This window comes from Poecilia reticulata, chromosome 19 (genome assembly GCF_904066995.2).
Source record: "Poecilia reticulata chromosome 19, P_reticulata-male-v2, whole genome shotgun sequence".
Taxonomy (NCBI): Eukaryota; Metazoa; Chordata; class Actinopteri; order Cyprinodontiformes; family Poeciliidae; genus Poecilia; species Poecilia reticulata.
The window spans coordinates 11,323,719-11,335,852 of record NC_088848.1 but is presented as its reverse complement, the minus strand read 5'-3'; the positions used below and the strand labels follow the sequence as shown (position 1 = coordinate 11,335,852).

At 42.1% G+C, this 12,134-nt stretch overlaps 3 protein-coding genes across 4 annotated transcripts; 2 read left to right on the top strand and 1 right to left on the bottom strand.

Annotated features, from left to right (window-relative positions):
• The first annotated feature begins 31 nt into the window (after positions 1-31).
• On the top strand, positions 32-2,306 carry pstk (phosphoseryl-tRNA kinase). The gene is made up of 6 exons (XM_008437157.3): positions 32-548; positions 978-1,224; positions 1,322-1,523; positions 1,633-1,708; positions 1,817-1,910; positions 1,996-2,306. Exons 1-6 carry the CDS (start codon positions 330-332, stop codon positions 2,208-2,210), a joined length of 1,053 nt encoding a protein of 350 aa, XP_008435379.2. The 5' UTR covers positions 32-329; the 3' UTR covers positions 2,211-2,306.
• Positions 2,307-2,884: 578 nt separating this feature from the next.
• LOC103481582 (zinc finger protein Pegasus) lies at positions 2,885-5,618 on the bottom strand. Its single transcript, XM_008437156.3, has 3 exons — positions 5,450-5,618; positions 5,163-5,351; positions 2,885-4,644 (listed from the first exon to the last, which is right to left on the bottom strand). The coding sequence occupies exons 1-3, from the start codon at positions 5,616-5,618 to the stop codon at positions 3,734-3,736; spliced, it is 1,269 nt and encodes a 422-aa protein (XP_008435378.2). The 3' UTR covers positions 2,885-3,733.
• On the top strand, positions 5,532-11,299 carry acadsb (acyl-CoA dehydrogenase short/branched chain). Of its 2 annotated transcripts, none has more exons than XM_081600384.1 (11): positions 5,532-5,664; positions 6,943-7,105; positions 7,183-7,283; positions 7,737-7,943; positions 8,419-8,589; positions 8,723-8,848; positions 8,936-9,028; positions 9,126-9,215; positions 9,304-9,441; positions 9,593-9,692; positions 10,693-11,299. In XM_081600384.1, the coding sequence occupies exons 2-11, from the start codon at positions 7,090-7,092 to the stop codon at positions 10,767-10,769; spliced, it is 1,119 nt and encodes a 372-aa protein (XP_081456510.1). In that variant the 5' UTR covers positions 5,532-5,664; positions 6,943-7,089; the 3' UTR covers positions 10,770-11,299. The 2 variants fall into 2 exon arrangements, with proteins under 2 accessions (XP_081456510.1, XP_008435377.1); XM_008437155.3 differs by lacking the exon at positions 5,532-5,664 and adding an exon at positions 6,532-6,680.
• Positions 11,300-12,134: the final 835 nt, after the last annotated feature.

The following is a 12,134-nucleotide window of genomic DNA, read 5'->3' as shown; positions in this document are numbered from 1 at the left end:
TGTCTATGCCTCTACCCCTGCCTCCCAGTTCAAAACCCCTGCCGGTTCGTGCATGACGTTTCTTCCGGTGGGCGCATGCGCAAAGAGGAACATGTCCAGGTTTTCTTCCGGTGTTAGAGCAACAAGCAAAGTATGATTTCCTTAACGACTTATAAATGATGTTTGTTCTTAAGCCTGGGTTCGGGCGACACATTTTTAGCTTACGTTTAAATTTTAGTGCACGAGGGTAAATATTTGCAAACCGGAAGAGGACTGAGCGTGGTGGTGGTTGAGAGCGACGCTTGCAGCTGGATGCCGGTGTTAACGTACGGTGTCTGTTCTTGGACCTTATGGACGAAGCTGCGCCCCGGAGGGTCCGCGGGTCTCCGTCCTGTCTGTGCGTCCTCTGTGGGTTGCCTGCCGCCGGGAAGTCAACGCTGACCCGCAGGATTGTGGGTACCGCGGCGGAGCGCGGCTGGAGAGCAGCAGTGGTGTCCTACGACGAGCTGATCCCAGAGAAGGCTTATTACACCGAAGTGGAGGAGGATGGTCTCGATCTGACTGACATGGTAGTGGCTTGGATAGCTGAAAATGCAAATTAGTTCTCACTATGCCGTTGCATTTGAACAAAGTATGGTATCGTTGAAAATGTAATTTATTTCACAAAACCTGAAACGCCATATCTCTACTTCTACAAAGGCTGATATTCTCAAGTCTTTTATTTCCAATGATTATGGGTTGTCACTGAAAACTAGTGAAAATTCTACATCTATGATTTAAATATTAAAACAGACCGATATGAAACGGTGGGCTAATTTAAATGAAATGAAACGTGGGCTAAATGAGCGGGAGTGTGATTAATAATACCTGCTTGAAGGCTCTTATGTTCAAAAGACACTTTTGAACATACTTTTGATCAAAAGAGCCTTTTGACTTAAATTTCTCAAAAATATTCAGATTTGTATCAGTGATTGTGTATTTTTTTTATTCTCTTCTAGCACACTAATTGGAAGTCCTACAGACAAGCCGTGTTGCAGTGCATAGAGCAGGTCTTGGAGCAGCCTGAAGTGGTGGTAGAGTTGCCAAGCAACCCTCTCATCAATGGAGCTGCATGGCAACCGTGTGTTCAAGCTCTTCTGCAGCCTAAAGAGTTCCACACTGATGGGATGCCACTGCTCTTTCTTTTAGATGACAACTTCTACTACCCAAGCATGAGATATGAAGTGTACCAACTTGCAAGAAAGCGTAAGGACACTTTGTCAAAAGAATATGCTCCTCAGCACCCTGAAGTGTTTTTTTTGTTTTTGTTTTTTTTCCCCAAACATGTCAATTGTGGTTGCAGTGTCGCTGGGTTTCTGCCAGGTGTATCTGCAATGTGATTTAGAGACCTCCATCAGGAGGAACCAAAGCAGACCTAAGCCCGTTCCCGTCAAAGTGATCATGGAGATGGAGAAGCGTTTGGAATTTCCAAATCCACAAAAGAACCCATGGGAATCCCAAAGCATCTCGCTCAACTCGACAAACGACGTGTCCAACTCCGACGTGTAAGAGAGCAGAATTAACAGCTTTTGGCTCTTGTTTGTCAAATGCAAAGTGATTTACAAAGCTTTTTTTTTTGGTCTGGGTTTATCTTCCTGTGTGACTTTTCATCAGCCAGAGAGTTATGGAGTTGGTCTCTGTGACATTAAACAATCCACTGAGCCCAGCTGAGGACAACAGCGAACAAAAGGTGTGTTTTGCGGTTTCTCACATCTGTGAAACGCAGTAAAACGGAAGTCAAAGCTGAAAAGTTGAGACGTGAACAATTTCTCAGAAATGCATTGTATCGATGTTGCAGGAAGCTGATCGTCTCAAGTGTGCCACGAGCGCGGTCCACCAGGCTGATCAGGCCTGTCGACGTCTGATATCGGAGGCTATGAAGGCTGCCAGAGGTCAGCTGGGAACTTTACCAGTTGACATTTATGATATGCGTTCTTCATGTTTCATAACAACGACCTCTGCTGGCTTAATTTGCAGAAAATGAAGTCTCTTCTGAACACATGCGGGTTCTGGCTGCTCGGCTGAACGAATGCAAAGCGACTTTCCTTCACGACTTGCGGAAACGGTTCCTGCAGGAGGTGTGTTTCCTTCAAGAGGAGGACATCAGTGTGGAGCAGGTGGTGAACAATATTTTTGATGACAAAAAGAACGAAATCCTGTCACAGTTTATAGGCAACCACAAAACAATGTGATTTTTCTTTTTCAAGATAAGGTCAAAGAAGCTATTAGAATGAATGGTTGATGTTTGTATATATTTAAATTCAAATAAAATGTATTTTTGCTGACTATTTGCCCTTACGTTAATCGTGTTGAAGTAATTTCTTACTTTGGAAATACACATTCTATTCATAATCTCTTCTAAATACTTTTTTCTGGCCTTGTAGCCTCTGTGTCACATCATATTTGTACCTCAAGGAAACAAAGAGTCATGCACTGACACTAAATAATTTTGTTGCATTTATTAGATTGTTAGTGTCCTATATGTGGTGTTATTAGATTTTTTTTTACCTTAACCAAAGATACAAAACATACATTTTCCAACTTTTTTTGTGAGAATATTAAACACTATATTAAAAGATGAACTCAGTTAAAGGCTTTATACACTTCAGAGCTGTACATATAACGGTAAGGTGGCAGTGTATATTTAAAGCTGGTTCAACAAAAACTGTTTTGGATTCGTATGTATGGAAGCTTACTAAGCCGTTGCTGGTAAAATTCTTTTAGTCCTCTGTAAATAGTGTAATACAAAAATGTCGACAAATTTACCACTTCCTTAACAACCTGCATATGCTTACTGCTTATGTAAAACAAAAAACAACACAGACTTAAGTTTTTCCAACTCTTAAATAAATGAAAAGCTGAAAAGTGTGGTAATTCATTTTTATTCACCCCTCTGGGTCGTTGAGAATCACCTGTTGCTGCACTTACAGCTGCAAGTTATTTACATTTGCGGTATGTCTCTAGCAGCTTTGCACATCAAGAGACCGGCAGTTTTTTTTATTTTTTTTTTTTATAATTTATTCCAAAACAGCTCAACCTCAATCTGAATGGTTTGAAACATCTGAACATCATCTTTTAAGTCTATTCATAGATTTTCAGTTGGAGTTATGTTATATAACACATAAATATGCTTTGATATAAACCATTCCATTATAGATCTGGCTGCATCTTCTGCAGGAAGGTGAACGTCCACTTAGTCTCAAGTCATTAGTTTTCTTCTAGCACTTAGTTCCGTCCATCTTCACATTAACTGAGCGTTTTTCTCTGTCCCTGTAGAAGAAAAGCATGCCCTCACCATAACGCTCCCTCCACAATGTTATACCATGGAATAGGCGTGTCTTACATTATAACAGCCCTTTCAACCTGAGCTCTGGGTGTTTGCAGCTGCTCCAGAGTAACTTGGCTTGTCAGTTAAGGGGGAAAGCCTTATCTGGGTTCCAGCTGTGTTGTATTCTTTTCATTGCCAGGTAACGCAATGAACAGTGCTCTTGTTTCCACGAAAGGTAATGGGTCGAGGTGAAGCTTCTGTGTTGTATGCAATAAAACCACATATCGTCTTCATTTAACTTCAAATTGAGGCACCACATTGTGTTAGTCTATAAAAAAACAAAAAACAAACGCAATACACTGAGGTTCATCGTCTTGACGTGACAAATCAGAATAAAAGCGCAGGAAATCCGTAAATTCAATTTCATTAGATTTCTGCGTACTTATTTCACTTCTTATGCTGTCCACGGGCAAAATGGCACGCAAAATTGTATTTGTCCATGCACATGTGACCACAGATGTTGCACTGGAATGGATGTTCGTAGCCGTGGCAGCCCATGTGAATGGTATAGATTACGTTATCAGAAAAGCGGATATCACAATGCTGGCATCTGTGCAAAAGGTTTTGCTCTTCTTCGCTTGGAGCATTTGCAGCAGGCGTTGGTGTGCTGGCTTGGCTGTTGCTAACACTGCCACTGTTGATGTTAGTCTCCATGCCACAGCCAGACTCAGGACTGTAGCTTTTGTGACCTGAGGTGGGAGATTCTTCTTTAGGCGGAGAGGTCTGTACACCATTGTAGCAGACTGTCACCTGCTCCACCAGGATCGGTTTCTCGTCCGTTAAGGACTGCCTGTCGGAGGACGCGGGACTCTGAGGCTCGGGGAGAGGGCTGGCCAACTGACCTGCAAGAGCGGAAAGCTGATCCAGCGAGGTCCTGGAGCCGTTTTCACCCCGGCCCCGGCTCTCGTTCTCATCCATCTTAGGGGGCGTTTTGTATTCGCTGCCGTTCAACTGGTGGATTCTGTGTGAAAACTCGCTAAAATAGTCGGGCCTGGGCACGACGACTGAGGGAGGGCTGAGGTTGATCAGGAGCCGCCGGCCAAATCCCAGAGAGCCCGTCCTCTTCTGCAAAGAGCTCAGCGTCCTCTTGTTGGAGAAAGGGGAACGGGCCACTCTGGTGGGCAGGAGCTTGTGGCGGCGGCGGCGGTGGTGTGACAGGTTGCTGCGGTCGCTGCATCGGAAGGCGCAGAGGTCACACTTGTAGGGCTTCTCTCCCGTGTGGGAGCGCATGTGCGCTTCCAGGTGGCGCTCGTATGCTGAGGCAAACGGGCACAGCTGGCAGCGGTGAGGCTTTTCACCTACATGAAGAAATATTTCCAGTCTTATTACCCAACATACTGCAAAAACAGAGGTAATAACATTGCATTACATGCAGTGTACTAAGTGCAGTCAAAAACCAGATGGTTGCACACGCCAAATAAAATGTCACACACTGAGCGAGAAGATGGTAAATGTATTATGGTAGAGGATCTGTGATGCTGTGGGCCTATTTGCATTACAAGGGTCTGGCTAACGTAAGGTGAGCGATTTTAAGATACAAAAGTATAGGACGATTTCACTTGGACAAAAATCGGTCAATCTATACGATAATGCATGTAACATTTGGCCAAATCAACCAAGGAGTGGTTTATTTAAAACATTCGTTTTCTCTCCTCCCCCTAAAATGACGTACATTTGAATAAAAGGACGTTTTTTCCTTACAAAAAAAAAACATTTTATTTTACACATTTCAATCAGGAATGCCAACAGATTAGGGTTGAAGTTTGCAGCTTGTTATAATGCCTCTAGAGTGTTACAATGTAATGGAAGCTCTGACCTGTGTGGATGCGTATGTGCTCTATTAAACGAGCCATGCCCTTGTTAGCATAGCTGCAGTAGCTGCACTTGTATTTCCCATCGCAAGTTCTCTCCAGACTCTCCACTTGTATGTCTGATCCATCCTCCATTGGCAGGCTCACCTCCACAGAAGGAGGGTCCAGGACATTCTGCTCACATCTCGGGGCAACTACAAACACACACACACACAAATAGATATATGACCATGGCTTTAGAATAGATATTTATCCGACACATATTTCTCTTTTGTTTTGTACTCCTTCCCACCGGCATGAAACGGCTCCGTTGTCTCTTTTTCTCCACAAACTGAGCCCGAAATCATGTTGACATGCTGAGTTTGCTGGGTTAGGTATTCCTGAAACTCTTTCACGAAATCCACAGGCTCGGTCTTTATCTCCTCCATTTTTTGTTTTCTCCGTTGAACCTGAAAGAACATCCAAAGATGCCCAGGAAGAGTGTCGTAGCTGCTCTTACTATCTTCAGTAGGTATCTGTTAGTAGCATTGCTAACACGTCCTTGTTCTTTCTTAATCTCTCTGAAGTTCTGTAAAATTCAAGTTTGAAACCATCTTCACCCGAGTTCCTATTTGACGTTTCGGATTCTAATGTTACGCACAGGAACATTAAGCTCATGTTTTATTGCCAAATAGCCGTTACCATAGCTCATGTTTTATTGCTTGATAGCCGTTACCGTAGCTCATGTTTTATTGCTTGATAGCCGTTACCATAGACGTATGGTAAAGTCAACATGGTCGCCATATTGTGAGTGGCATTTAAATGTAAAAACATTTCAATAAATTATTTAAAAACAAATTACTTTTCAAAATTAATAAATTTAAATGCTCAGTAATTAAATACGTATGTCTTTAGTTCAAAACAAGCAGATGACTTCTAAATAAGCAGTAATAATATTGCTAATGACAATTTTCCAATAATAAAATTAATTATTGTCATTAAACTATTGTTTTAATAATAATAGCAATTACACACACACACACACACTATTATTATTATTATTATTATTATTATTATTATTATTATTATTATTATTATTATTATTATTATTATTATTAAACTTGTGTTTGGAGAATCTTGCTTTCACATATGAGTGTTAGTTTTCGCGAGAAGATGCCACTTACAATATGGTGGACGCTGACGTATGGAGGCAGTAAATGCGGCATCTACCTTTTTACATCTATGCGTTCGAAATGTTGCCTTCGTGTAACATCAGACAAAGTCAATCAGTTTGATTCAGGCACAAGTTTTCAAAAATATGTAGGACATTTATGTTAGAGTAAATTTCCAGTACGTCTTACATTAATATATTATACCGCTTTATTGATAGAAAGTCTAAAAAACACATAGCTTAAAAAAGAAGACATGATTTCTGTGTGGAAAACGGGGAGATTCCATACCTCCATTAAGGCGCCATCAGCCTATCTGTACTCGCAGTTTCATAACAAACCATGGCTGCCCCGTTGGTCAGATTTTTGTCAAAGGTGAGACTGTGCTCTGTGCTTATTTCACATTAGGCTACTGCGCCAGAAAACGGAAAATCTGTATTTTTCACTTATTTTATCATTGGCTTTATATTTATGTTACCTAGCTAGCTAATCACTCAGTACGATGCTAACGTTTGCTAAAGCATCAACCAACTTGTTTGATAACATAACTGACTGGTTGCAAATTTATTGATAAGTAATGGAAATTACGATGGACACTCGATGTGAAAACAGTGTTTCCTCTCCTGTTGACTGTCAGTCCGTCAGACAGATCTCTCGTCCATCATGGGGGGCATGTCAGTCTGGATTGAGGAGCAGGACTACTTCTGCCCCAGCCGTGGCTCCAAACCAGGCAGGTGGAGTGGTGGCCTTCCCTCCCCTACAGACATATTCAGAGGAGGAGAGCATGATGAGGGACGCAGGTGAGCAACAAAGCTGGCTTCCTGCTGCAGCAGAGAGCTGGAGACAAAACCTTCTGATCTGTGTTACTGATTAACAGTGAGGAAATATGCACAAGAGCGCATCGCCCCGTTTGTGCCAATGATGGATGAAAATTCTACCATGGATGAAGAAGTCATTAGATCCCTGTTTGAGCAGGGGGTATGTACACTGCATCTTAATATATTCCAAAAGAGTCATACATTTTCCTTCCACCCAACTTTCCATTGTTATGCTTGGATACATTAATTCACTTCCTGTGATTGTGTAATCCATCACCACGGCATAATGTGCGTGTTGAAGATAATTTGTATTGATTTTCATGTCATATACGGTCTGAGAAACTGAATGTTATCTGTTGCGTTGGCTCCAACCCCCAGTGTTTAAAATTAATTGAATTAAACGTCTAAAAGGTGTAATTCCACATATAGTAAAATAATATATTTGGGTTCCATGTTTTAACCGATTTACTAAAATAAACTTCTCAGTGTTTTTTTTATTATTTATTAATAAGCAATTATTAAGTAATTATCTTAAATATTCTGACGTTTAAAGTTATTCTGAGCATTTTTTGTTGTTGTTGTTGTTGTTGTTTTTATTCCTTTTTCCGCCCAGCTCATGGGGGTGGAAATTGACTCAGAATATGGCGGCACTGGCTCCTCGTTCTTCTCCTCCATCCTGGTGATTGAAGAGCTGGCGAAGGTGGATCCCTCCGTGGCTGTGCTCTGCGACATCCAGAACACACTCATCAACACACTGTTTGTGAAACTTGGCACGCCGGCTCAGAAAGAGAAGTACCTCAACCGACTGTCAACTGATATGGTGAGGCAGTTGTTACCGCATCCCGACTCTCAACAAACAATCTAAAGAAGGGATGTCAGAAGTGAAATCATTAGAGTTAACTTCAATTCAAGAGATGGAAGGTTAAAATGGAGTGGTAGGTGATATCATTTATTAAAGTTTTTTTTTGAAAGTGTCTTCGGCTCCCACTGAACGGCCATTGTTTGTCTTTCACTGCCGTAGGATCTCAAATTTCTAACAGCAGAGGCTCAAAGTTTACTGAAGCCACTGGGTCGACAGAACTTTCATTTCATTCTGAATGGAACAGTGTATATTTTCATGATCTCTGAAATCTACTGAATGTCTGTGGGTTTGGCAGTAGTCCATCTTAGTAATCTGGTACACCTGGCCAGAAGAGAAACCTGTTTCTTAAACACATATTATAAGATCGCACTAATATATCTACCATATTGCAGTGCGGTTCCTGTAATGCTTTGCATCTTGTGACTTCTGACAGATTGGAAGCTTCTGCCTCTCCGAAGCCGAATCGGGGAGCGACGCTTTCGCTCTGAAGACGCGAGCGGAAAAACACAAGGACTATTTCGTAATCAACGGATCCAAGATGTGGATCAGCAACGCAGAGCAAGCAGGGGTTTTCCTAGTGATGGCCAACGTAGATCCCTCTGCTGTAAGACGCTATAAAGCTTCTAAATGAGCATTTGTAACGACAGCATTCCCCAATCTTTAGTTTGGAGGTTTACTAAAAACTAGTAACATACCAGAATGCGCCAGAACGTTTTTTGTTGTTGTTTTTTTTACAGGGATACCGAGGGATTACCTGCTTTATTGTGGACCGGGACATGCCGGGGCTCGAGATTTGCAAGAAGGAGAACAAGCTTGGCCTGCGCGCATCCTCCACCTGCCCTCTTAACTTTGACAACGTCAAGGTGGAGCCAAACGCTCTTGAGCTGAACTGGACTGATGTAGAACAGGTTTTCTGTTTTTCTCTACAAACCTTCCGTCGTCTGTTGTAGGTACCAGAGGCGAATATTTTAGGAGAGGTCGGTCACGGATACAAATATGCTATTGGAATGCTGAACGAAGGCAGGATTGGAATTGCTGCACAGGTATGCAGCAAAAAAGTCTCGGGGCGTTAATGGTTTTCAATAAAATGCAGTCGGTGCAACTTGGTGATGTGTTTACTTTCCCCACCCTGGACTGCAGATGGTTGGCCTGGCTCAGGGCTGCTTTGACCATACTGTTCCTTACACCAGACAGCGGGTGCAGTTTGGAAAGCGCATCTTTGACTTTCAGGTGTGCAAACTCCCCTCTCCTGTACATGCACATTCACTTTTGAGGGCAGTGTTATTGTTTGTTAACGGCGCACTATTTTGCGTCCCAGGGCATGCAGCATCAGATAGCTCACGTAGCCACCCAGATCGAAGCGGCGCGTCTGCTGACGTACAACTCCGCCCGACTGAAAGAAGCCGGCAGACCTTTCATCAAGGAGGCCTGCATGGCCAAATACTTCTCCTCCGAGGTGTGCTTTTTGATTGCTTAGAAAAAAAAAGGAAGCCGTGTGCTTTTTCCTGTGTCTGACCGCATGCCTCTGGGTTTGTCTAGCGGAACTTGACGACGTCAGCTTGAGTCAAGCATCGTCAAGTGTTTGTGTTCTGCTTGATTTTATCCAGGTTGCGACTCTGACCACGTCAAAATGCATCGAGTGGATGGGAGGAGTCGGCTTCACCAAGGACTACCCCATAGAGAAATACTACAGAGACTGTAAAATCGGTGAGCCTCGACGAGACGTCGCACCGCTTCACTAAAGTTGGCTTGATTTCACGTGATGGATAGATCAAACCAAAGTGGCACATAATTGAGCATTTCTGGTAAAATGGTACATAATTTTAGTTTTCAAAATAAAAAATCTCTATTAATACACCTTTAATATAATGTTACATGATGACAGCACCATCATGTTGTGGAGAAGGGTTCGTGATCGGGGACAGGGAAGCTGATCAGAGTTGGCACGTGCATAGAGAATGCACCAACTCGTTTATTTTCCATCCACTTCACAGTTCTGCGTGTTTTTGTGTTGGTCTGTCACAAACAAGCCCAAGAAAACACACTGGCTGTTATGTTTGAGACAAAATCTGGAAAATGTCCATGAGCAATAAACACACTTTCAAGGCTCTGTTTGTAGAGACCAGCAGTGTTATAATCCGTATTAGGGACACACACATTTGGGTGTTTGTGATTGGACCAGAGGAGGGGGGTGGGACTGCAGCAGCTGTGACTGGGACTCGGTAGGAATCCCCCACACAACTGCTTCCCCCCAGTGTCATCACACCAACACAGTTTAGTGGAGCTGCTGTGAATAAAAAAAATAAGTTGTGTTCTCATGACACCTGGGCTCCCAGTTTTCCAGTTGGTGTACAGGAATGTTGACCAGTACAACAATGCCCCTTAAAAATAATTTTTACTTTTTTTTTTTACTGAAAAAATGCACAGAAACAAATCCCTACAAGATCTTACCTAGATCTACATGAAAAAATGGATATTAAACACATACTTTGCACATCATTTACTGTATAATCACTTGCTTAACACAGTTTCAATTTCAGATTTAACATGTTTGACTTTACAAAGCTGTTAGAGTACAATCTGTTCAAATACATCTAATGTATAACGGCGTACCACGGGACAGGCAGAGGGGTTGATGGTACGTGGACTTTTTTGTGCAATCCTGGAATAAAATCAATTTTTTTTTTCTGTTTTTCTCCACCTGTAGGAACCATTTATGAGGGCACAACAAATGTCCAGCTATCTACTGTGGCCAAGTTCATCGACAAAGAGTATGACCACTGAAACCATCAAGCCACAAACCGATTGATTCCGTTTTGCTGTAACACTCCGTGCTCTTGTCGTTTTTGCGATGACTTCATTAGATTCAACCCTGCAGAATTATGTTGTTGTAGAGCTATTCTAATAGGGTTTTGTTGTAACGTTGGGTCTCACAAAGTAGTTCCTATAGCTGATGTCACGGATTCTTTAAGGTTTAAAGTTGAGTTGTTTTTGCATTTTCTGCATGGTATTTTCCCAAATCGGTGCAGAAAGGAGCACGGTCACTTTTAAGCCTTCACAGTATCATGTCTCTCCCACATTTGTTGCATCTGTCGATGTCTATTGATCAGTTTTCCAAGCATAACATCGCCAAGGGTTAGAATACAGGTTTGAATGTTTGAGTTTGATCAAGTTATTCTTCAGATGATTCAGTGCCTTCAGAGAATTTTGTCTTCAACGGTTGGACTGTGGCAGCTCAGTTGTTTGTTTCCTTACATACTGTAAGCTGGGTGATTTTACATCGTAATAAAAACGTCCATAACATGCTAATTATATGACCTGTCTCTGTGTCATCCTTACTGTGTTTGAGTTCAACAAAAAGGTACATGCATCAATCTGTAGCCTGTACTCATTTGTCCCATCATAGTCACAGGAGTCCTGCCCATATCCATGTATCTGAGAATCCAAAAATCAATTTATTCAAGTAACTCGGTTCAAAGTAGAAAACCTGCTTTCCTTCCGTCTAGCTTTATATTGCCCATCAGTTTGTCCGTGTTATATCATTCGTATGTTTTCCATTATCCATGTGTTACTCTTTCTAAACATCTCCTCCTTTACCAATTTGATATTTTCAATTGTCTGTCCACCACCTTCCCATACGACCAACTACTATTTCATCCATCTATCACCTTCAGCGTGTTTTTGCAGGTTTTGTAATTAATTAATGGCACTTTAATTACAGTATACCAACCGTGAAATATTTCCAGTGAAGAAAACTTTGCATTATGGACTGGGAGCAACTCAATTTGAGTAATGGGGAAAGTCCGGAATTTGAAACCGCGCTTGAAAGGTAATGCCAAACCTTTACGCTAGATGGCAGCACTTCCCCAAACAAGTTCCGTACTCTGCGGAGGCAGCTCCTCAATGATAGTTCAGTCAATTATTGTGTCTTTTAACAGCCTGTCACCTCTAATGATATTTTATATCAGCTTAATTATGCTGGTGCTTCAGATGAAAAGAGCCTGCATTGCATAATTCACTCACTGATCATTTTGTAGCTAAGGCTAATTAAATTTCCGCAGCCTGCGTCCAGCTGTTCAGAATAAGCTCCATTGTTTAAGCCGCGGGCTATTCCCGAAGAGCACAGACCCAGTGAGTACACGCAAACAC

Coding starts and splice junctions, on each gene's coding strand:
- acadsb (XM_008437155.3), top strand. CDS start 6,648: ATGGCTGCCCCGTTGGTCAGATTTTTGTCAAAG. Junction 7,284..7,736: donor GATCCCTGTTTGAGCAGGGG/GTATGTACACTG, acceptor TTTTCCGCCCAG/CTCATGGGGGTGGAAATTGA. Junction 7,944..8,418: donor ACCGACTGTCAACTGATATG/GTGAGGCAGTTG, acceptor GACTTCTGACAG/ATTGGAAGCTTCTGCCTCTC.
- pstk (XM_008437157.3), top strand. CDS start 330: ATGGACGAAGCTGCGCCCCGGAGGGTCCGCGGGTCTCCGTCCTGTCTG. Junction 1,225..1,321: donor GTACCAACTTGCAAGAAAGC/GTAAGGACACTT, acceptor TTGTGGTTGCAG/TGTCGCTGGGTTTCTGCCAG. Junction 1,524..1,632: donor GACGTGTCCAACTCCGACGT/GTAAGAGAGCAG, acceptor ACTTTTCATCAG/CCAGAGAGTTATGGAGTTGG.
- LOC103481582 (XM_008437156.3), bottom strand. CDS start 5,618: ATGTTCTTTCAGGTTCAACGGAGAAAACAAAAAATGGAGGAGATAAAG. Junction 5,352..5,449: donor AACGGAGCCGTTTCATGCCG/GTGGGAAGGAGT, acceptor GTGTGTTTGTAG/TTGCCCCGAGATGTGAGCAG. Junction 4,645..5,162: donor GCACATACGCATCCACACAG/GTCAGAGCTTCC, acceptor TTCTTCATGTAG/GTGAAAAGCCTCACCGCTGC.